Source organism: Hemicordylus capensis, chromosome 1, assembly GCF_027244095.1.
Source record: "Hemicordylus capensis ecotype Gifberg chromosome 1, rHemCap1.1.pri, whole genome shotgun sequence".
Lineage (NCBI taxonomy): Eukaryota > Metazoa > Chordata > Lepidosauria > Squamata > Cordylidae > Hemicordylus > Hemicordylus capensis.
The window spans coordinates 11,606,948-11,632,861 of NC_069657.1; the positions used below are offsets into that span (position 1 = coordinate 11,606,948).

Consider the following 25,914-nt stretch of genomic DNA (forward strand, 5'->3'; position numbering starts at 1 on the left):
CATTTGGAGTAACTTCTCAGAGTAACCTGTAAGTCTCAGGTAGAGAGGGGCAAGTGTAAAATAAAACATTTGTAGCAGATTACCAGGAAAGGAGAAAATATAAATGATTACATCGTGTGGAGGCCACTTTTCAACAGAGTTGATGATGCTATTTTATCAGAGTTGATGACGACCTAACAGATATTACCACACACATTGAAAAAAGAGAAATTATAGACTTTACCCATTATCAGAAGAGTCAGGCCATTGAAGAGAGCTCCAACATAAGTCAACAGCCACATTAGAACTGCAAACTAGACCAGATACACAATCGTTAGTTAATAATTAAATTGTTCTTAAATGTTTTTAAACTGTTTTTAAATTAGTTTTTATATTGTTTTAAGCTGATTGTTCTAAATGGTTGGGGTTTTTTTTGTTTTTGGTTGTTGTACAGCCAAGAACCTTTGAATGGATAAGGCGGTATAGAAATGTAATAAAGAAATAAAGAATGAATAATAAATAAATAAATTACATCTCCCAAAAACATACTAGACTGTCAGGAGAACAGTAAATGCCTCTGGAAAACTTAGCTTTACTACACTAGGTAAAGGTAAAGTGTGTTGTCTAGTTGGTGTCGACTCCTGGTGACAACAGAGCCCTTTGGTTGTCTTTGGTAGACTACAGGAGGGGTTTACCACTGCCATCTCCCGTGCAGTATGAGATGATGCCTTTCAGCATCTTCCTATATTGCTGCTGCCCGATATAGGTGTTTCCCATAGTCTGGGAAACATACCAGCGGGGATTTGAACCAGAAATCTCTGGCTTGCTAGTCAAGTCATTTCCCCACTGCACCATTAGGCACTAGCAAGCTATTAATTATCCTACTAATTTCATTTAAAGCCATTGTAGCTGGGGAGATTTCTAGACCAACAATATCTGGAGACCCATGTTTAAGAACCCACGTTAAGCAGCCAATATGGAAAATCAGAATGTAGAGGTTTTTCAACTCTAATGTGTCCAAGTTCTGCTCTCTCCAACCCCTTTCGTTCTTTGTTGGCCACATACTTTTAAGGAATCCACCAAATCCTGTACAAGGAAAAGCCGCCTGAGTTCTTTGACTGTGCTGTTCACATAAGACTGGAGGCAATCTGTGTACTTCTGAATCTGTTCCTGGGAGAGAGACATTTCCATTTCCAAGTAGCTTCTGTTGAAAAAGCACCAGATCAGGTTATGAAAACAAGCATTTTGCAAGAAATCTGCTCACTAATTTCACTAGCCCCACTAAATACAAAGGACTGGTTATAGCCCATATAACCCTAAACTTAGGTCCAGGGTATTTAAGAGAATACCTTCTTCATTATGAGCCCACCACCTATTGAGATCATCTGGTAAGGTCCGTCTGCAGTTGCCACCACCTCGTCTGGTGGCTACTCAGGGATGGGCTTGTTCCATTGCCTCCCTGAGTCTTTGGAACGTGCTCCCTGCTGAAATTAGAGCCTCCCCATCTCTGACCACTTTTTTAAAAGGCTGTTAAGCACATTTGTTTATCCAGACTTTTAATTAGACTAATTAGACACATAATTTAACATTGTTTTTAGATTTTAAATTGTTTTAATGTTTTAATTTTGTTTTAATTTGTGTTGATTTATTATAAATCACCCAGATATGTGAGTCTGGGGCAGTATATAAATATGATAAATTAGTAAGTAAATCCTTTATTAGGGTCTTTGACTAGATATATTATAACATAGTGGTAATATAATGCCAGATATGACGTAACAGTAGGGGATATAAATAATATATAGAATAGTATAATACGTAATGGCAGTATAACAAGAAAGAACTTACATCTCAAAAATAATGATAGAATAAAATATAATCAATTGAAACAGACTGTGCACAGAGACCAATTCATTTCAATAGTTTATCGTTACTCAGTTCACCCAATTATAGGTTGCAGGAGTCCTTTGTTAATTCTGCTAGCCGTAGTGCAAAATTTTGATTAAGTTATCACTGGTTGCTTATCTGATAATTTAAAAAGACACATAAAATCCTTCTCAACGATTTGGCAATTGTAGAGAGAAATGGGTTAATTAGCTGGCTGTGAAGTTGGCCATAGAAACTGCAGTCTAACACCAAATGTCCTGCTGTCTCTAGCCTTCCTGCATGGTGGGGGCAGAAACGGTCGTTATATGGCACTTTATTAAACCTGCCCTCCAGAAGTGCTGATGGGAGCACATTAAATCTGGCCATAGAGTATAGTCTCCAGTGTCTAGGAATATGTCAAGTGAATGAATGAATTTTGTTCCTGCATCCCTCAAAGACCTTTTGCACCGACCCTGCCCTGAAACATCAGGCTTTGGTTCTATCACACATTCCAAAGTTGTCTTCATGCCCCACATCTCATGAGGTCCCACCTCACTGTTCTGCCAGACCTCTGTTCGAGAGCCTGTTGCCTTATTGTCTTTAAGGCACCAGATCTCATGCACTGCTTACGTATAAACTACCATGGCCCATTTCCCAACCAATTCATTCATTTCTAGTCTTCCAGTCCACGCCCTAATTGGCTCCTACATCCCGCCACTAAACCCCCTTTGCCCTGGCTGGCCATTGTTAGATCCTGATTGGCTGAGGAAGCAGCTTATCTGCTTGCCTTCCCAAGAGCCCCCTTGAGAAACAGGCACTAATACTCTATTCCGACATAATGCTGTATCTGCATTCAGATGTCTGTTCACAGGTACATGCTTTTGTGCAAATGACTGTCTTTGGGTTCATTGTAGAAGTGAACCTGGGTACAGATGCAGAACACAGATAGGAAGGTACTGCTGTACCTGCATTCAACATAAAATGTGAATAACTGTACCCATGTACAGATCTATACCTGTGCTCACTGTTCACAGATTGTATCGGTAACGTGTGAACAGGGCTTAAGAGGTCAGGGATATGGTTACACTGGTTGGCTCCGAGAGCCTGATAGGTTTCTTGGGTTGCCAGGCTGCCTACTGGCTTGCATGGGAGAGACAGGCTGACATCCAGACAAAATGACTCAGTCGTACTACTGGTGTGTCTCTCTAAAGCAGCATTTCCCAACTGATGTGATGTGGCAAACCAGTGGAGCGCTGTCCAGGGTGCTGCACTGACTCGCTCTGAGTCAGCCGCAAAAGTGGAGGAGTTTTAAATGCCCGCTTTTGAGCCAACTCACCCCATAATGCACCAGGAAGGATACTTTCAGAGCTGGCTCATTCCTTTATGCACAGTGGGGGGACACACACCCTTTCCTGTCCATTATGGGACAAGTCGGCTCCAAAGGTAGAGAGTTTAAGTGCTCCACTTTTGCAGCCAGCTCTAAACCAACCAACCAACCAACCAATCAATCCTGAACAGCAGCTTTGCTGTCACAACCCTGCCCCCCAACACTGCTGTGTCTGTATTGGGGGAGCAGTGTGCCCCATTAAAAAAAAGATTTAAGTATACTTTAAGGTGAAAACGGTTGGGAAACACTGCTCTAAAGGACTGGAAAGATGGAAAGATTGTGCCATCGAGTTGGTGTCGACTCCTGGCGACCACAGAGTTATGTGGTTTACTCGGTAGAATACAGGAGTGGTTTACTATTGCCTTTCTCTCGTGCAGTATGAGATGATGCCTTTGCCGTTGTCATTGAAGTGAACCTCTGCCTCCAGCACCTTCTATATCGCTGCTGCCCAATATAGGTGACTACAAATACATATTTACTAGGCACAGTTTGGGAAGCACACCGGCTGGGATTCGAATTAACAGCTCCTTGCTCCCTAGGCAAGTTGCTTCCCCACTGCGCCATCACAGCTGATGCTCTAAACTAAAGGACTACTTAACTTTAATAGGATACTCAAGAGTAATTTAGTCTGGCTGTCAGCCACTGTTTACTTTAGCCCAGGGCTGCACAACTCCGGCCCTCCAGCTGTCTTTGGACTACAACTCCCTTCAACTCCAGCCCCAGTGACCAACAGTCAGGAATTATGGGAGTTGTAGTCCAACATCTGCAGGCCCCCAGACCTGGCAGCCCTTAGGGTCTGCCGCGTGTCTCAGCTCTCCTGCTTCTGTTTGTCTTTTTTACGGTTGTTGGGTTTTTTTGGTGTGTTATGGTTTTTACTGTTTAACTGATTTTTTTTAATGTGATTTTTATGGAGTTTTATGCCCTTCTCACTTTTGTAAACCACCATGGGATGCCTTATGCTAACCCCTGCTAACTAGGCAAAGAGGCACCTTTTAAACGTGGTGATTCTCTTTATTTAGCAGGGAGAGGGAGTAACTGGCCCTATCCACCCCCAGCACAGCATCCTTCCAGTGGCTGTGGCTGGTGTCTATCTTATGTTTCTTTTTTAGATTGGGAGCCCTTTGGGGACAAGGATCCATCTTATTAAGATGTAATAATCTAATTTACATCTATGTAAACTGCTTTGGACACTTTTGTTAAAAAGCAGTATACAGCATAAGTTGTTGTTATGAAAGGTGAGATGAAAATTGGACAACAAATAAACAAATACATCTGGAACTAGCAAGCAAAAGAGTCGAGCAGGGAGTTATTCCTGGTCATTTGATGTCCTAATGCATTGCTTTTGTGCTCTGATCCTAGAAAGGGTCTTTGGTGTGTACAAAGAAGCAGAAAAAGATGCCCCTGGCCATTTTGACAGAGCACTCACTTGAACGGGTGGCCTTCGTCAGTTTTTTGCACAGCCTGGAGGACTGACTTGTAGATTCTGAAGCTAATGGTGGCCGAGAGAGCTGCGAGTGCCAGGTAGGCGATCACGCTGACGACGCTGAACTGGGTCAGAGAGAAGAGCAACAGCAGGACACTCCCGAACATGATGCCCGTCTGCTTGATGTCGCGCCAGTACAACAGGTCAATCGCTGGGGGGAAAGAAAGGCGACACATTATTGCCGATGGCTGGAATCGTCTCAGTGAAGGCAGCTGCTGTGAAAGGATATCAAGCTTCTTGGCAAAGCTGCAACTGGAACAAATAATTACGGCAGAGTAAACAGAGCCTAATAGCCCAGTTCTACTTTTATTTATTTCTTTGGGGAAGGACCGTAGCTCAGTGGAAGAGCATCTGCTTTGCATGCAGATGGTTCCAAGTTCAATCTACTACTACTACTACCACCACCACCACCTCTACAAATATTTATATACTGCTTTTCAACAAAACAACAACACTTCCCAATGTGCTTGTAGAGATAAATAAATAAGATGGCTCCCTGTCCCAAAAGGGCTCACAGTCTAAAAGAAAGACAAAATATAAAATATGTTATGTATAAAAATATGTTAATTTAATAAATAAATAAAAATAGACACCAGCAAAAGACACTGGAAGGATGATGTGCTGGGGTTGGATAGGGACAGTTGCTCTCCCTCTGCTAAATGTAAGAGAACCATGACTTTAAAAGATGCCTCTTTGCTCAGTTAGTAGGGGGCATCTCCAGGTAGGGCTGGAATTCTGGGGGCTGCTGTCAGTCAAGTGTACTGCCCCGTCCCACAAAACCACAGGCGTTGTTTTAGACGCGCACAGCCGTATAGGGCGGTCTGTACCATCTGCATTTTGCTGTGCAGAATACCAGCCACTAATAAAAGTCCAAACACCATCCCCACCATGTCAACAACAACAACTGTGAAAAAGCAGGCATAAAAACACAATTTTTAAAAATGCAGTCAAAAGAGACACCAGCAGCTAAAGATCTGAAAACAACTTAGCTTGCCCTGGCCAGGTCCCAAAACCCTGGCAACTTTCTTCAGCAAAAAAAGCAGAAGAGAAAACTAAACGAGTTGGTGGAGCTTGTGTGCCAATGGCATAAATATATCTGTATAAACTCAGGTTCAAATAAATATTATTTCGGGGCGGGGGGGGGGGCTGGTCATTCTATGCATGTGTAGGCTGAATACTCAAGAACTGCTCACACCCCACATTTTCACCACCTAAAATTTAATGATTGAGGAATTGTCCACACAGTGTTTTGAGCCTGTGGGCCTGTGGTTTTTGGTTAGCCCAGACCAAATTTTGTCTGTCCACTCTGTGGACAATGGGTTAAAAGGTATGTGAGATCAAACCAATAGGTAGGGTGAAATGATCATGTGAGAGGCGGGAGCTGGGTTGGACGGCATTGTCCTACCCTGCACTCCTACCCAGCATATTGTCAAAGGGAGGAGGAAAAGCCATCTGACCCAGCTCCCACCTCCCACATGATGGCTTCCTCTCATCCTACCTAGGTTTCTGCAGGCACACAACCAAAAACTGGAAGTGTGCTCATCTCCCAAAGCAGGGTAGGATGCTTCTCCGACCAATTTTTTGCTCGTGATAAATCGGTTCAGCGGCTAAATCAGCACCAATCCAGATGACAACAAATCCAAAGATCTATTACAGGGTGACTCACAGTTGGAATTCTTGCTTTATGATATTAATCAAAGAAATAATTGGCTAATGATATAATAAGCCACCAGCATTTCCCCCTCGGGAAAAAACAGGCTGCTCAAAATCAAAGTAGCTACCAGCAATGCCATGTCGTCTCTGCTTTCGTCTTCCTTTTGAAGACATATTTTTCACTTTGAAGGGGAAAAGATTATGCATGCGTTTGAAGAAAAAGAAGAAAGAGGTGATGTTAATTCAAGCACATCACTGCAGATTTGACAAGGAATATAAATATGTGGCAGGGAGGTAGATGCACAGGAGATATGAAAAGAGAAACAGAACTGATATAATCGACCAGTTGGATGAATGAATAATAAAGTGCTTATGCATGCCCTAAATCTTTTTTGTATGATTGCAGGCTTTCCAAAGGTTGATGACAATTTCCCCATTTAGGTAATAGCTGTTATCTACCTTCTTTCTTTTCTGGATTTCACCAGCTCCTGTTTTATTTTCCCACTGCCACTCACTCAGGCAAGATTAGAACTGTGTGGCCCCCCAGAGAAAATGTCCTCATCTGATTTCAGCTCTTTTAGCTTCCCTGAAATTTGTCAGAAGTTTCATCTAGGGAAGAAACTCCAAATATGCCCAAACTGGTAAAATCCAGGGACAATCTAGAGCAGGGATTCTCAGCGTTGGGTCCTCAGATGTTATTGGACTTCAACTCCCAGAATCCCCAACCAAAGGCCACTATAGCTGGGGATTCTGGGAGTTGAAGTCCAATAACGTCTGGGGACCCAATGTTGAGAATCCCTGATCTAAAGCAATGCAAACCACCATCATCAGCACCACCTGAAAAATGTTGCTAGTCTTAATTTTGACTTCCCTGAAATTCGCCAAGTATTTCATCAGAGGAGGGACTTCTACATTTTATTATTGATTTTTTGCTTACATTCATATCCTGCTCTTCCTCCAAGAATATCAGAGCAGTGTACATGGTTATGTTTATCTTCACAACAACCCTGTGAGGAGTTTGGCTGAGAGATAAGTGACAGGCCCAGAGTCACCCAGTGAGTTTCATGGCTGAACAGGGATTTGAACTTGGGTCTCCCTGGTGCTAGTCCAACACTCTAACCACTGAACGGTGCTGGCTCTCTACATTTCTAGGCCCAGGGCCATTTCTGACCTTTAAAACTCCAAGTAGTTTGGGACTAGGATATAAAAGGATCAACTTCTCCTATAGGAGGTGCGCCAGTAATTAAAAACAACTTCAGGCACCTTTTTGCAGGTGATCCTACGATCAGGAGCACCCCTGCTAACTGGGCAAAGAGACACCTTTTAAAGGGCTGATTCTCTCTCTCTGAGGCTGTGCGCACGAGCAGTCAACTGGGCTAAGGATATGTGAAGTTGGGGTTTTTTGCCCCAATATGCATCACTTTACACTTGCTAATATTGAACTGCATCTGCCATTTTGTTGCCCATTCCCCCAGTTTAGAGAGATCCTTTTGGAGTTCCTTGCAATTTGGTTTGGATGTCACTACCCTATATAGTTTGGTGTCATCTGAAAATCTGGCCACCTAGCTTCTTACCCCAACTTCTAGATTATTTATGAATAAATTAAAAAGCACTGGTCCCAGAATGGATCCCTGAGGACCTCACTTCTTACTTCTCTCCAGTTATAGAACTGTCCAAACCTCTGTTTCCAAACCTCTGTTTCCCGTCCTTAAACCAGTTACCAATCCACACATTAATATATCCCCTTATCCCATGACTGCTAGGTTTTCTCAAGAGTCTTTCATGAGGATCTCTTTACTGGTGGCACTCCACCTTTGGAAAGCCCTCCCCAAACAGATCTGTTTATTATTTATTTGGCATATTTATATCCTGCCCCAAACTTACATCTCTGGGCAGCTCAAAATAAAATACAAATTAGAACAAAATGAAAAGGCTAAAACCACAATAATTTAAAATTTAAAACAATGTTAAAAACTATCAAAACATTATTAAAAGCCCAGGTGAACAAAGGTGTCTTGACTGCCTTTTAAAAAGTTGTCAGAGATGAGGGGGCTCTTGTTTTGGCAGGGGGTGCATTCCAGAGCCTCGGGGCAGCAATGGAGAAGGCCCATCCCTGAGTAGCAATAGCAATAGCACTTACATTTATATACCGCTCTATAGCCGGAGCTCTCTAAGCGGTTTACAATGATTTAGCATATTGCCCCCAACATTTCTGGGTACTCATTTTACCGACCTCGGAAGGATGGAAGGCTGAGTCAACCTTGAGCCCCTGGTCAGGATCGAACTTGTAACCTTCTGGTTACAGGGCGGCAGTTTTACCACTGCGCCACCAGGGCGGCAGTTTTACCACTGCGCCACCAGTAGCCACCAAATGGGCCACGGGCAACTGCAGACGAACTTCTCCTGATGTTCTCAATGGGCAGTGGAGTTAATAGCGAAGAAGACATTCCCTTAAATACCCAGGGCCAGGGTTCCCTCTATCAGGGATTCCATCCCAGATGTTGTTACTACAACTCCCAGAATCCTCAGCTGCAATGGCTTTTACTTGGGGAATATGGGAGTTGTAGTCAACAACATCTGGGAATCCCTGTTAGAGGGAACACTGGCCAGGGCCTGAGCTATTTAGAGCTTTATAGGTTATAACCAGCACCTTGTATTTTGCTCGGAAACATATCAACAGCCAGTGTAGCTCTCTCAATACTGGAGTGATATGGTCTCTTGGAGATGACCCAGAGACCAACCTGGCTGCCACATTCTGGACCAAATGCAGTTTCCGGACTGCATATAAAGGCACACTGCTGTAGTCAAGTTTGGAGGTAACCAGCAGATGTACAACCATTCTGAGATTGTTTATCTCAAGAAATGGATGCATTTCTATCAGCCGAAGCTGATAGAAAGCACCTCGGCCACCGCCTCAGCCTGGGAGACAAGGGAGAGGTGTGGGTCCAGAAGCACCCCCTGTCTGAGTACCTGTCCCTTCTGGGGAAGTGTGACCCCACCCAGAACAGGCAGATCAAAATCGCCTCCCGAGTTCTGAACCCGCACAATAAGTCTTAACTGGATTCAGTGTGCATTTGTTATTCCCTCATCCAGCCCATCACTGCTTCCAGGCAGGCATTTAGGGAGGTTCTACCTTCTCCTGATGATGTTGAAATGGAGAAAGTTAGTTATAAGTTTATTCGGTCATTGACCAATGGAGAAATAGATTTGGGTGTCATCAGAATACTATAACAATAGTTTAATTACACATCGTGTAAAGAAGTATCATACTTCCTTTTGTCTGTGCTGAATCTCCCGGTATTTCACTTCAACAGATGACCCCAGGTTCTAATGTTATGAGATATAAAGGTCGTTCACATGACAGTTACTGGGGCGGGGAGGGGAAGGCATTGATGAACCTACTTTCCCACTAGACTATCATTAGTCTTCTGTGTGGCACAGGGCTCACGCACCCACATGATCTCAACCGCTCTGAGAAGCGTAGAGCTCTGGAGGCCAGGAATATGAATCCTGGCCTCCAGATATCCCTAAATGCACCACGCAAGGAGCATGGTGCTTTGAGGGATTTCTCCTCAAACCGGGCACTCTAGGCACCCGGCTCTGTGTCTGCTTGTGCTGCCTGCAGCCCGAGCACACACATGACCCCAGACAGTGGAGCCAGACCAGTGGCAGCATGTGTCCAGCTGCGGCGGCAGCCCCACTTGCCCTGCCCCCCACGTGGGGGGGTGGTCTGGCTCCCAAATGGGGCCACACGGCTTCATTCGGGAGTTAGATTGAGGCCAGCGCTGCGTTCGCAGCATGGGCAGGAGCAGCTCTTCCCTACACAGCTGGTCTTGTGGTAGCAAGCATGACTTGTCCCCTTAGCTAAGCAGGGTCCACCCTGGTTGCATATGAAAGGGAGATTAGAAGTGTGATCACTGTAAGAGATTCCCCTCAGGGGATGGAGCCGCTCTGGGAAGAGCAGAAGGTTTCAAGTTCCCTCCCTGGCGGCATCTCCAAGATAGGGCTGAGAGAGATTCCTGCCTGCAACCTGGGAGAAGCCACTGCCAGTCTGTCTAGACAATACTGAGCTAGACAGACCAATGGTCTGACTCAGTATATGGCAGCTTCCTATGTTCCTATGCCTTAAAGGCCTTGATCCTGGAGCTTCACCCAAGCCTCATGTGAACAGCCTCATAAAGAGAAACTTCTCTCTTTATCACCCTTTAGCCCATTCTCGACGGCATCCTTAGACCTCTGGCCCTCTACTCCTTTTCCACCAACGTCCAAACTGGATGACACCCACTGTGGCTGTCACAGTGTTTGCCCAAATACAAATAGGCTAATATGTATAAAGCTAGTGCCAACATACTGCGCAAGGCAATGCCAGAGTCCTCGACCCATCAGGGTTGCTGCCACACATGCGAAAACCAGCCCTTGTGGTGATACACAATAGCGCAGCTGAACAATTACTTAAAACAGCATATGGGAAGAAAGGAAGTAGCCCTCAGAAGTGCCCACACACTCTTTTAAGTAGATGAACAAATGTGCTATCGCACAGCACTGCCAAGGCTGGCTTTCATGTGTGCAGCAACCCTGGTGGCCGAGAAACATCGGCGTTGCCTTGCACAACATGTCGGGCAGTAATCTCAAATAATAAATAATTGGTTATAATTTTAAAAAATCAATTCCTCTAGCACATATTACTTAATTTATGCTGAACTATGCAGAATCTATCAGAAATATTATATTTTTAAAAAATCCTTGACAGATAGTATCTCAACTGTTCTTATTTTGCCATTTTTTACCAGTTTTGTGACATACCACCATTTCTTAAACTGCTGTCATTGACGGAATTCCATCCAATTGCTATTTAGCGGTAACTAGAAAAAAAATTTGCCACTGAAAAGCTTAATTCGCATTAATTGCAAATTTGTTATGTCAATATATTCCTTAAGGTTACTCCGCAATATGACTTCAAGTCAAAATTGAATTGCACAACCTATTAGACTCTCAATTTATTTAGTGTTTACTTCAGAAACACTAAATAAATTGAGTGTAGAGCCTGAAAGGAGCCCCTCGTGATCACACAGAACTCAGCAGCAAGAGAAGGCTAGTACTACCCCCTCTTTTATATCCTCAGGAGGGAATTTTTCAACTGTTGAATAGCTGACAACTTCAGCTAAGACATCACTTTCAAACAAATAATCTCCAAATATTTTTGGACAATTTCCACATTTTTCCACCCGAGCTTTTTAAACTTTTAAAATAATGGGTGACTTCAATTACCCACACGTAGACTGGGCAAATTCACAGTCAGGTAATGACAAAGAGGTCAGATTTCTAGATACGCTGAATGACTGTGTCTTAGAACAGGTGGTCTTGGAAACAACCAGAGAGAAGGCGCCCTTGGACTTAATCCTGAGTGGCACCCAGGACCTGGTGCGGGATGTCAGTGTCATCGACCCTTTAGGGAATAGTGACCATAGTGCGATCAAATTCAGCATACATGTGTCGAGAGAATCACCAAGGAAGTCTAACACAGGCACTTTGAATTTCAGAAGAGGAATACTTCTCCAAAATGAGGAGTGGTGAAAAGAAGACAGAAAGGGGAAAGCATAAGAGTCACTTCGCTCTAGAATGCATGGAGTTTACTTAAAACCATAATATAGAAACCCAGTTAGAATGTATACAAAAAAGGAGGAAAGGTACCACCAAGAGCAGGAGGATGCCAGCATGGCTAACAGGTAAATTCAAGGAAGCTATAAAGGTGAAGAAAACTTCCTTCAGAAGTTGGAAAGCCTGCCCAAATTTTTATTTATTTATTTTACATATTTACATATTGAAGAAATCAGAAAGAACACAAACTCTGGCAAAAGAAATGCAAGGTGACAATAAGGGAGGTGAAAAGAGAGTTTGAGGAACATTTAGCTAAAAGCATCAAGGAGAATAACAAAAACGTTTTTGTTTTTTGACAAAGTTCCTCATCAAAGACTATTGAGAAAACTTCGCAGTCATGGGATAAGGGGACAGGTTCATGTGTGGATTGCTAACTGGTTGAAGGACAGGAAACAGAAAATAGGTATAAATGGACAGTTGTCTACATGGAGGAAAGTAAGAAGTGGGGGCCCCCAAGGATCTGTATTGGGACCAGTGCTTTTTTATTTATTCATAAATGATCAAGAAGTTGGGGCAGGGGCATAGCAAGGTTGGAGTGGGCCTAGGGACCAAAAGTGAAGATGTGCCCCCTTGCTCCCCATCTTCTTTGTTTCCCCCATATATATATTTTGCAGAAAAAACTGTAAGGACATGATGAAAGCAAGATTCTTGGCATGCCCTTTCTGTCCCTTCTATGCATATAATATTACATCCTCTTCATATATGCATACACTTTCACATACATACGTGTGCACACATATTCCCCTAGCTCAGAAACATTTTTAACATATTCCTACTGCTGTGACCTGATATTTGCATGCATACAACCGCTAACAATGTTCGTATCCCTATTTGCCCATTTGTGCACGCTCTCTCTCTCGCCTTCGCGCTCTCTCTCTCTCTCTCTCTCACACACACACACACACACACACACACACACACACACACACCAGATTAAGGCTACAAGCAGTCTTCAAGCTCAACAAGCAGCACTTAATAAACCAAAAGGCAGGGAAAAGCAGAAAAAGATCTATGTTTTAGAGCATTTTTCTTTCCTCTTATTTTTAAAGCCTTTAATACTTTTTGTAGTGACTAATTTCCTCACAAGGAGGTATACTATTGGGGTAAAGTAAGGGTAAAGTGTGCCGTCGAGTCGATGTCGACTCCTGGCACCCACAGAGCCCTGTGGTTTTATTTGGTAGAATACAGGAGGGGTTTGCCATTGCCATCTCCCATGAAGTGTGAGATGATGCCTTTCAGCATCTTCCTCTGTCGCTGCTGCCCAATATTATTTATTTATCTATCAGATTTATAACACACACACACACAAACACCCAACTTACGTCTCTGGGCGGCCAGATATAGGTGTACCAGCGGGGATTCAAACCGGCAACCTCTTGCTTCATAGTCAAGCATTTCCCTGCTGAGCCATTAGGTGGCTTATATATAAATAGTAGTAGTAGTAGTAGTATATTGTCAGGCCATCTTGTTTGCACTGACTGGCAGCAGCATGTCAAGTTTTCATGGGGACTTTTCCACCCTACCTGGAGATGGATTATTACAAGTTTGTATCAGAATGTTTTGGGCTTACATTTGGCACCTTGATGTGCTGCTTTGAATTTTTTTTTTAAAGTGTAAAAATATCTCTCGCTCTGCTATGTATACCATTTTGAGAACTTGTTTGAGAACAGACCAGCCAATAAACTCCAACCCCCTCACTCTCCCTCTTACGTTCTGCTTCCCTTTCCACGATAACTACTCGTTGCAAGTTCTGAGGGGAAGATCACATGGGTCAGGGCTTATTGGGAAGAACTCCATCATTTTAAATCATTTTTTAAAAGTTAAAAATCTCTCACACAAGCACAAGCAAGGGTTTGGAGATAGGGAAGAGACACACCAAGGGAGTGTTTCTCAGTTGGGGATGGGAGATATCTCTCTCCCTCTCTCTCAAACACACACACACACACACACACACACACACACACACACACACACACAGAGTTAATGAATGTGGGAAGGAAAAAAACACACATTGGCTTCTGAGGGAAGAAATCACATTCACAGAAAAAATAAATAAGGGTTGTTTGTTTATTTGAGTTTCCTTTCCAGCTCTCCTCCTTGTGGCCATCCTGCTTCCTTGCTGCTCCTTCACCAACTCTGCATTGAATTGCTGAGCAGGGGAGGAGCATGACTCAAGGAATGAGGACCAATCCCTGGGCTGGTTTAACCGTTTCCTTTCTCAGCTGCTGTCATGCTCCTGCTTGAAAAAAGAGAAACAGCTTCCTGGCTGTGATTAGGAGTCACACAGCTGGAGCGGGGGGGAGAGAAACATTTGGGGGGTAATGTCACACCCTGGCCATGGGTCTATAGGGCCTTGTGGAGCCACTTGATGCTCTGGGCCCAGGTGGAAATGCATCCCTTGTCCAATGGCCCCTATGCCCCTGAGTTGGGGTAAGCAAGGAGGTGGCCAAATCTGCAGATGACACGAAACGTTTTATGATAGTGAAATCCAAAAAGTGAGCCAGCATGGTGTAGTGGTTAGAGTGCTGGACTAGGACTGAGGAGACCCGAGTTCAAATCCCCATTCAGCCATGATACTAGCTGGGTGACTCTGGGCCAGTCACTTCTCTCTCAGCCTAACCTACTTCACAGGGTTGTTGTGAGGAGAAACCGAAGTATGTAGTACCCCACTTTGGGCTCCTTGGAGGAAGAGCGGGATATAAAATGTAAAATAAAAATAAAATAAAATAAAAATAGATTGCGAGATCTCCAAAAGTATCTCTCCAAACTGGGAGGGTGGGCAAAAAAAATGGCAGATGTGGTTCAATATTAGCAAGTGTAAAATTATGCATATTGGAACAAAATTCTCCAATTTCACATATACGCTGATGGGGTCTGAGCTGTTGGTGACTGACCAGGAGAGGGATCTTGGGGTCATGGTGGACAGTTCCTTGACAGTGTCGCACAATGTGCGGCATCTGTGAAAAAGGCCAATTCCATGCTTGGAAGCAGTAGGAAGGGGACTGAAAATAAAACTGCTAATATCATAATGCCCTTATACAAATCTATGGTGTGTCCACATTTGGCGTACTGTGTACAGTTCTGGTCACCATACCTCAAAAATGACATTATAAAACTGGAGAAGTGCAGAAGTGAGCAATCAAGATGAGCAGGGACATAGAGCACCTTCCTTACAAGGTAAGGCTACAACACCTGGGGCTTTTTAGTTTAGATGACTGAGGTTTGACATGATAGAGAGCCATAAAATTATGCATGGGTGGAGAGAGAAATTTCCCCCGCTCTCACATACCACTAGAACCAGGGGTCATCCCATGAATCTGATTGTCAAGAAACTAGGACCCACAGAAGTACTTGTTCACAGAACTCATAATTAACCTACCAAATTCTCTGCCACAAGATGTAGTGACAACCACCAGCCTGGATGGCTTTAAGAAGGCTTTAGATAAACTCATGGATGACAAGTCTATCAATGGCTACTAGACTGAGGGCTATAGGCCACTTCCAGCCTAAATACCAGTTGCAGGGGAGCAAGAGCACAAGAGAGGGTATGCACTCAGCTCTTGCCTATGGGCTTCCCAGAGATATCTGGTGGGCCACTGTGTGAAATAGGATGCGGGACTAGATGGGCCTTGGTCCTGATCCACCAGGGCTGTTTGTGTGTGTGCATGTGTGTGTTTGCGCGTGCTGACAATTCAGTGTAAGCGCTTAGAATATTTTGGTGAAGTGTGTGGGGAGCTTCACTCATGTGGATCCTCCCACATATAGCCTATCATATGTCTAAGTGATAATGCATCACCCAGTCTGCTGACTGCATATGCTGCCTCTTCCCCCACCCCTGCTGCTAACTCGCCCATTAGCCAGAAATATCTTTCAATGACATTTTTCAAGAAGAGCTCCAGGAAGCTTGTGCGGGAAAATTTCTTAATATAATAAGTTACTGGGGGCTGGTTGTTGCTGTGTCATGTGTTTTTTAAATTGTTACAGTGTAACACAACAAAAATTATTAGAGTTGCTTCTGCCTGAGCCTATCTGGAAGTCCCTGATAATAGTCCTGTGCAATTGATGGCAGACCCACCATGACTATTCTACTCCCAATTTCAGCCCCTCATTACTACTTTTTATTTATAATGAAATATACATTGGAAGGAGGAATCATGGAAGTAATAAATAGGCCCTCACTGGAGTTACTTCTGCAATCCATTGGAGCTGTCCCAGGTGCTGATTTCAATCAGAAATCTGAAAAGAGCTCTCTGCTCTCAGAATCGGTCTTCTTTTCCTTGCTGTCACACCCTACTGACTGTTGCTGTTTGCTTTCTGCTCTAGGCTAGTTCCCTGGATCTTATCTAGCACCTTGCGAGCTCTCTACCAGGGCAGAACAAGACAATAGCCTTCTGTCACATGTAATTTATCCATGTGATGGATGCATGGAGAAGTGACATGCAGAATCTTGGGACTTTGCAACAGCACACAGTGTCTTTTTGACACATGCAGGGCTTCCTACAAATAAGAAATTGCAGGGTAGCTTTGAACTGCAAACAGGGGGACTGACCTCACAGGAGACCTCTAGTCTGTAATGACTTTATTAGCAAGATATGTCTTTGCTGCTGTGGAAAGTGTGGAGTGGCTCTTACATATGGCATACATAAGCTGAACATGTATACAAACCCAAAGATCAGAGAATACGCAGCCCTTGAATTTTATTTCCTCATTTACAAGAGGCTCAGGCCACTCAATTTGAGAATATGAGCCTTTCCAAACTATGGTTCAAAGAGCAGTGTCCTTCAGGAGGCTCATGGGTCACTGTAGGCATGGTATGTGGCATGCTTCAACCCCTATATGCACTGAGAGTTTATGAACAGGCACCACTGTGAAGGAAAACAGAAAGGCCTGGTTCACACAATAGTCTGAATCTAGGTTTCAAGTCAGCAGCTGACACTAGTGTGATTGTGTGAACCAATGCCAAGATTATCTGTATCAGTGTCCCAACATGAATCTGAGATTTCGCCTTGGTGTGGCTTCACATAATAATGCAATATCAGTTACCAACTTTAAACCTATATCCAAATTCTGTGAACCAGGCAATAGAGAGGTGGCTCAACACGGTGATTTTGAACTGACAAGGTATTTAAAGGCATAGCTTTGCACCTGAGCAGGATGCCAATTTTAATCCACTCAGGGCCAAACTACATGTGACATTAGTTATGTCATTAGCCCTAGGGCAGAGCTTTTAAAACTTGGCCTCCCAGATGTTGCTGGACTACAGCTCCCATCATCCCCAGCCACAATGGCCAAAAGTCATGATATATAATATTTCATGCCTATATTTTAATTTATTTATTTAATTCATTCAATTTCTATACCGCCCTTCCAAAAATGGTTCAGGGCGGTTTACTCAGAGAAATAATAAATAAAAAATAAGATGGATCCCTGTCCCCAAAGGGCTCACAATCTAAAATGAAACATCAGATAGGCACCAGCAACAGTCACTGGAGGTACTGTGCTGGGGGTGGATAGGGCCAGTTACTCTCCTCCTGCTCAATAAAGAGAATCACCACGTTAAAAGGTGCCTCTTTGCCAAGTTAGCTAGGCAATGCTGCTAGACTGTATGGTCATGATGTTGGATGACTCACTGTACAACTCTCTGAAGCTCTTGTTCCCTAAACAAGTATCTTTATCAGATATCAGAGGATATGCATTCATTTGCATCTTTTGTGACACTCATCAAAGTGCATATCAGAAAGGAAAAGCTTAAAAGGATGGGATTGGTTTCTGGGCAACCCCCCCCCCCCCAAACACACACACTTCTAGATAGGGAAGTAGACCTGCCTCGGGGGCAAAATGCTCTTGATAAGTCTTCTTACTAAAAACAGTGGCCAACATCCTGAGAAGTACTGTGCTTGCACAATGAACAAAGTTGCTCTGGTGCAAGAGGATTGTGTAGCAGCACAGGGATTTTAGGAACTACACTCTGACAATCTTGCACAGAATTCTCTGCAAAACCTAAGAGGCATTCCATAGGTTGCACAAGTGCAAACACCTTTGCATTAGCACAATATTAGTCGGGAATGCAAGCTTCGGACGTAGTGCAACTAGCCGCCGCAACAGCCTTGGAGTAGTGCAAAATCCCTGCACAAGTGCAGTGTTAGTCAAGATGTTGGCCACTGTAGGCTACTGCTCAAGATCTATAACTCTTATTAGATTCATGCTCTGTCTCTCTCCCTCATCAATCTGATATTCTACAAGGGAGGAAAGGTGTTTGTTTTTTTAAGGCAAAGGGAAAGCTCAGCTCAGGATAAATAAATAAAGACATTTCTGTATAGACAGAAACATTATTTTCTAATGATTCTGTCTTGAAGGTATCCTTAGAAAACAAGGGAAGCCTAGCCTAAGAAATGATTTCCTCATTAGGAGATTGATCCTGCACATGCAAACAGATTCATCACACACCACTGGCCACAGTCAAGGCATAGCAACAGCTTCAAGACCAGGCTCTATCACTCTGACCACATTCACAGGCAAAGGGTTCGGTCAGTTGATCATGCGGCTTGATTGGCACTACCACCATCACTGTTGTTATTCAAAATGGTTCAGACCTAGCTAGCTTTAGTTTTCTTGTTGCGGATGATATTTCTGGAGTCGTCTCACAATTCATCCCCTTGCAGGTCAAAAAGCTTTTTGTAAACAATCAATCAATCAATCAATCAATCAAAACAAAATTGAGGAAGTGATTGCTAAAACTGTTAAAGAAAACAATAACATTTCTTTAAAATCAGAAGCAAGAAACCAGAATAGCAAGATGGCAGAGAAACGAAATGAATTATTTCCATCAGTCTTCTTTACAGAAGATGTCAGACAAACACCTACCCACGCCTGAACCAGTTTTTTTAGGGAGTGCTTCTAAAGAAATAAAGGCGGCAAAATATTACTATTATTAAACAATATCCTTCTTTTCTGTTATTAAACGATATCCTACTTTGATTCAAGGTGTCTCATAGTCACAAAATGTAGAACAATTCTGTACATCGCAAAATAACATAATGAATTTCATGCCAGGACCAAGAATAAAACATATCCACAACACATATCAAATGTCAGCAAGAAGTGGGAAAGCCTGCCTAAAAGCCAGTCTCCCAAAAAAAAACACAAGTGTTTGAGAACAGACCTAATCTCACAGGGGAGGGAGTTCCAAAAAATGGGGGCCACTGCAGAGAAGACCCCGCTCCCATGAGGCCACCAGATGAACTTCAGCCAGAGAGGCACACACACAAGGACCTCACTGAAAGGTCTAATAGTCTGGGAAAATTCAAGGAGGGGTGCAGCTAGGTGGGCAAAAGCAGCCCCCTGAAAATATCTAGTTCTAGATCTATTTGACAAATTAACAAGTTACGGGATCTGAGGAGCATACAGTTCTTGAGTACTCATATGTTCCTCTTAACTAGCATATGTAGCTTGTCACAAGCCATTTGTTTTTTAAAAGTGGATCCAGAAGGAACCGAGAAATGACAGGCTCATTAGCTTAGCTTCTGTCTAGTTAAACGCACAGAAAGAATGATTAAAACTAAAGTCATTAAACATATAGAAGAACCAGCTCTGCTAATGGAAAACCAGCATGGCTTCTGCAAAGTGAAGTCCTGCCTCATCAACCTTCTAGCATTATCTTAGAGTGAACAAGCATGCGAATCAGGGCGACCCAGCAGACACTATATGCTTCTAAAAATCTATTGACAAAGTCCCTTTCCAAGCCCTCTTAATGAGCATATTTAGACTAATGCTATTTAACTTATTAATGAATTATCTGGAATCAGGGATGAGCAATGAAATAGTCAAGCCTGTGGAAAATACCAGCAACAAGGGGCAAAAACCCATACTCCAAAAGAATCTCTTCAAACTGGACAAATGGGTAATACAATGGTAAGTTACACTCCGTGTAAGTGGAAGAGAATATACATTGGGGCAAAAGGGCCTATAGAGCCTAAGGACAAAAGTAGCTGTGTGTTGCTGGAAAAGAGTGAGAAGCAGGGACAGGGTTACTGAGGAGTCAAAGTAGTTGACATGTTGGAGATCTGTGAGTCGATTTTTTCTATCCTGAATTTTCTTCTTTAAGTAACTGTAATCTGAAACCAAGCCACCCAATGGTGCAGCGGGGAAATGACTTGATTAGCAAGCCAGAGGTTGCCAGTTCGAATCTCTGCTGGTACCTATATCGGGCAGCAGCGATGTAGGAAAGATGCTGAAAGGCATCATCTCGTACTGCCTGGGAGATGGCAATGGTCAACCCCTCCTGTATTCTACCAAATAAAACCACAGGGCTTTGTGGTCGCCAGGAGTAGATACTGACTCGATGGCACACTTTACCTCTAATCTGAAACCATTCATATTGGGGCAGTGGTACAGAAGTAGGCTTCCCCCATTCCATTTTCCTAATGTAGTTCCCTCATCCTGCAAACTGCTATTTATGTTAGAGAAAACATACATATGCCCGTTTTTTGTTTTTAAATCCTTCCCTCAGCAGTGCAGTTCTGATCAAAAAAAGAATTCCCAGGGGCTGCTAAAAAAAAAAAAAATCATAGAGACAGAAGAAGTAATCACATGTCTCCAAAGCCTCATCTAGTTTCATCCTCAGGAGGCTGATTGCCTGGAGGTTCTTGGAACACAGCCTAAGAGACTGAGAAGCAATTCTATTAAAAATATAATTTATTTATAATTATATCCCTCCCTAAGACTCAAGGCTTTACACCAATAGTGACTCTTTTACATAGGTAAGGAGGGGGGAAATAAAAACGTCCTTGTATGTGTTTATGAGATCCAGTCATGTGATGCAGGAGTACCACGTGACTCAACCAGTGATCAGCTGACTAACAGAAGCCTCATGTGGTTAGGCTTTGGATGTGGTTTGGCAGATGTGTTGGATAAAGGATATTAAAGGGGAGGGTTCCCTTTGGGTGAACACCATCTAGGATCAGGATGGGCTTCCAGCTCAGTGCTGGGAATAAACCACCAGTCAGGCTAGGTGAGAAATAGCCATGTTGTATCTGGGCACCCAACTCAGAGGCCTTTTGCTGCATATCTTCCTAGCAAGGTGTTGAGGTTGACCAGCAAGATTTCTGGAGCAAGCATCACAGCATAGTCGTGGAAAGATGAATACCAATGAATGGCCGGTGAACACCTGCGACACAACATTGTTAACAAGAAATAAATGTTTGGGCTTCATTAGTGCCTAGATGGGGAGACCACCGTGAGCCACACATAGGCCATTCCAAACTTTCCAAAGGAAGAGCAGGATACAATAACACCAAACAAAGAGAATAATCAAAACAAATACCACCAGAATGTTTAAGGCCTACTATTCATGTGCAGCTGAATGAGGCTGTAGAATGGTAGGAACATAAGAACAGCCCTGCTGGATCAGGCCCAAGGAAGCCCATCTAGTCCAGCAACCCGTTTCACACAGTGGCCCACCAGAGGCCTCTGGAAGCCCACAGGCAGGAGTTGAAGGCATGACCTCTCTCCTGTTGTTCTCTATCTGTTCAGTCGTGTCCGACTCTCAGTCACTCTATGGATCAATGCACTCCATGCCTCCTGCCGTTACTAGGGATGTGCACGGAACCACAGAAGCATGGTCCGGCACTGGGGGGGGTGTGTCTTTAAGCGGGGGCGGTAGTACTTACACACACACACCGCTGCTCTTCCCCCTCCGGCGCTGGTGTTTCTAAAAACATTCTTGGGGCGGCAGAGTTCCTCCCTGCCGCCTCTGCCCCCGTCGTTGTCTGAAAAGCGTAAAACTAGAAAGAGCTGGCGGCGCGCATGCGCCCTTTGCGGTGCGTGCGCTCGTCCCTGCCGCTGGTGCACGTGTGCCACATAAATCATGCGGCGCATGCACCAACGGCAGAGACAAGCGTGTGCACCGCGAAGGGCGCATGCGTGCCGCCAGCTCTTTCTAGTTTTACGCTTTTCAGACAACGACGGGGGCAGAGGCGGCAGGGAGGAACTCTGCCGCCCCAAGAACGTTTTTAGAAACACCAGGGCTGGAGGGGGAAGAGTGGCGGGGGGGAGTACTACCCCCCCTTAAAAACACACTCCCCTGCCCTGCCGAACCGCTGGAATTCCGGACCGGTCCGGAGGCCTTTTCTATGGCCCCGGACCGGTTCCGTGCACACCACTAGCTGTTACTCCTCTGCAACTGGTACTCAGAGGCATCCTGCCTTTGAGGCTGCAGGTGGCCTATAGCCCTCCAACTAGTAGCCGATGATAGACCTCTCCTCCATGAAGTTATCCAAACCCCTCTGAAAGCCATCCAGGTTGCTGGCTGTCACCACATCTCGTGGCAGAGAATTCCATAAGTCACAGAAGGTTCCTCCAAATGTTTATGGTTCACATTTTAAAATATCATGCTAGTGAGACCCCCGCTCCCCATCCACTGAACCCGCTATATTTAAAACTCCCTGCAAATAGAAAAGCAGCACAAAAGACAAAGAGCTGGGAGAGCACTTTCTACCTGAGTTTTCTATGTACAGTGGCTGACATCCAGACCAAAGCTGTGCAGCCACAGAGAGGTGGTGTAGCTGTACAGAATCCCAAGGTTGTGCTCTTGTGCAAATGTTCTCTGCAACGCCTGCAGATGAGGAAGAGGTTCCCCAGCAGGGGGTGCACTACAGATTGTGCACCACGGTGCACTACAGGTGCACTACAGATTGTGTACCACGCACAAGTGCAAGGATGTTGGCACTAGTACAACACTAGTCTGGAACCCAAGCTGTAGAGCTAGTGTAACACACCCTGTTTGCACAAACACACCGTTAGACTGGTGGTCAGCCAGCAAGTTTATTCTGTGTGGGAGCACTGAAAAGAGGTCTGTAGTCTGAAACAGGGCGGTCCTATGCTCTGAGAACTCTTCCGTCTCATTTTGCTGCAGGTGTAGACAAGGTCTCAGACGATATCCAAAAGACAGCCTGCGTAACCCAGCAACTGCAAGCAACGTCTGAGCTACCGCCTGCTAACTTGGCAAAGAGGCACCTTTTCACGTGGTGATTCTCTTTTATTTAGCAGGGGGAGAGTAACTGGCCCTATCCACCCCCAGCACAGTACCTCCAGTGACTGTTGCTGGCGTCTACTTTACGCTTATTTTTAGATTGTGAGCCCTTTGGGGACAGGGATCCATCTTATTTAGTTATTATTTCTCTGTGTAAACTGCCCTGTGCCATTTTTAGAAGGGCGGTATAGAAATTGAATAAAAAATAATAAATAAATGACTGCTTGGTGGGATGACATCATCTGGAAAGTGCTCCTGCCTGTGGTTGATTTCTTCTGGCAATATGTTAACAAGGGCCTGATCCTCACGTACAGACATCAGCACAGCTATCAGTATTTCACTCCTGTACGCTGCCAAGATCAAGCCCACTTGCTTCAGTGCATGATAAATATGCTGGGAAGGATCTCGATCACACCTTAAGCCTGGCAGCCTTGCTTAAGTGAAACTGCCTTATATCCACTGATCCGGTACCGGCAGCAGGGGTGGAGACACCATTGGGTGAATGGGTACAAGGAACCTGACCCGCCATTTCCTTGGGGCCACCTCTGCTGCCCCTGGAGAAGGGGTGCCCCAGCTGTGGGCAGTCCCCCGGAAAGTCTAGGGGCCTAGGGGCGGAGTGGGTCTCAGCAGCCACATAGCAAAGAAAGAGAGAGATTCCCAGAGGTGAAGCCTCCAATGCGCCATGCTGCTGCCTCAATCACCAACAAACAGCTGATTGTCAGCTGTCCATGTGCAGTAGCAGCAGCAGCAACAGGCAGCTTCTGCGCAGACCCACCAGGCTCCCCGCTGGTCCAGTGAGCGGGAAGAGTGGGTTTTGGAGGAATGTCAGGCTTCTACTGGCAGGTCAGGAGTTGCCTGGGTAGGTGGGTGGGTGGGTGGGAAAGGGAGGGAGGGAGGAACTGAGGGAGCAAGCAGGGACAGACAGATGTCGGAGGATCAGGATTGGCAGTCATTTCCCAAGGTCTCAGGCAGAGGATGGTCCTTCCCCATTCAGCTACTGGTGAACCTTTTAACAGGAGATGATAGGGAGGGAACTTGCAACCTTTGTTGCACATAGTATAAAGTGCTACCACTGAGCAATGGCCTCTCCCCAGCTAGGAGGGGGCCTCGTCCCATCTGAGCCATTAGGTCTCTAGGGACTTCCAGGGACACCATAAGAACATAAGAACAGCCCTGCTGGATCAGGCCCAAGGCCCATCTAGTCCAGCAACTTGTTTCACACAGTGGCCCACCAAATGCTGCTGGGAAGCCCATAGGCCGGAGTTGAAGGCATGCCCTCTCTCCTGCTGTTACTCCCCTGCAACTGGTACTCAAGAGGCATCCTGCCTCTGAGGCTGGAGGTGGCCTATAGCCCTCCGACTAGTAACTGTTGATAGACCGCTCCTCCATGAAGCTATCCAACCCCCTCTTCAAGCCATCCAGGTTGTTGGCTGTCACCACATCTTGTGGCAGAGAATTCTACAAGATGATTATGTGTTGTATGAAAAAGAACTTCCGTTTGTTGGTCCTAGATTTCCTGGCAATCAATTTCATGGGATGACCCCTGGTTCTAGTGTTATGTGAGAAGGAAAAGAATTTCTCTCTATCCACTTTCATGCTGAATTCCATTGGGAGCAGACCATTCTAGCATGCAGACCGAATAAACCCCATACTTGAATTATCAAGAGCAATTTCCACTTTACAATTTGGAAACTGAGGCTGAGAGGCGGTGACTTTCCCAAGCCCACCAAGACTGCAACCACAGGTGCATGTAATTAAGTGCAGGACTTCAGCCTTGGCAGTCTTGGGAAGGTCACCATATCTCAGCCTTAGTTTCCAGACAGTAAAATGGAAATGATCACAAAATGATCACAGGTGTGTTATGAGGATGATTTGGGCATGGATAGATGGGAAATAGAGCTATATGCCTGACTGATATATCTGAATGCCCATGCACATATAAAAAGGTGTGGGTGTGTGTGTGTGTGTGTGTGTCTGTGTGTCTGTGTGTCTGTGTGTGAAGGCCTCTATAAGATTAGAAGGAAGAAAATTATTTTTGTTTCTTTATATATGGCATGAATACATACAGATTCACAGCTCCCAGCATGCGAAATTACCACCTTCTATAACAAGGATAAATCATGTGTGCAGATCAGATGAAGGGCCTTAGCTCAGAAGAGAGCACCTGCTTTGTATGCAGAAAGTACCAGGTTCAGTCTGATGTCTCCAAGCAGGGCTAGAAAATATTCCAGTCTGAAGCTCTGGAGAGCAGCTGCCAATCAATACAGATAATACTGAGCTAGATGGACCAATGGTTTGACTCCACTGAAGGCAGCTTTGCATGTTCATAGATTGTGCACCAAAGTCATTAAAAGGACTACAAATGGAATAATTAAAAAATGATAAAGCTTTTCAACAGATTGAACAAATGGAGGGGCAGAACAGGAACGAGGAACTATGATAAAGCTTGGAGGGTGTATTAAAATGATTAAAGCTCGGAGGGTCTATTAAAAATGCAACAGGACGGGCTTTCATCAAGAGATCAATGAACTAAATGATAGTTGACTAATTGGGGGAGCCAATATTAATCACTCAGGGCAAATTTTAATCAGGAAGGGCTGAGAAGAACATGCTTTACCTTTTGTATGTGTGTTTTGTATAGTAAGAATGAAAAAATGGCAAATACTCTAACAATGTTTTTTAACAATGAGTGGCAGCTTATGCAATTCTCACATTTCCTTCAGTATCTCCAAAAAATATATCTGGATTAAAGTTTCGGTAGTCTGCGAATTTCTATTTACTCCATTAATTAAATGATCAAACTGATTAATCAATCAGTTTAAGGCAGGCATGTGATCCATTGATAATTGTTTAAAACCA

General features: G+C 44.3%; 1 protein-coding gene across 3 annotated transcripts in view; it reads right to left on the minus strand.

Moving 5' to 3' along the window:
• Positions 1–25,914, minus strand: part of RTN1 (reticulon 1) — a 199,575-nt gene that overhangs the window by 11,748 nt on the left and 161,913 nt on the right. For all 3 annotated transcript variants that reach the window (XR_008312043.1, XM_053276656.1, XM_053276787.1), the window contains 3 exons: positions 4,659–4,866; positions 1,045–1,183; positions 224–293 (listed from right to left, as the gene is read on the minus strand). Coding sequence is in view for 2 of the 3 variants with exons in the window: in XM_053276656.1 (XP_053132631.1) it covers positions 224–293; positions 1,045–1,183; positions 4,659–4,866 (417 nt within the window). In the remaining variant the exon portion in view is untranslated. The remainder of the gene's footprint in view (positions 1–223; positions 294–1,044; positions 1,184–4,658; positions 4,867–25,914) is intronic.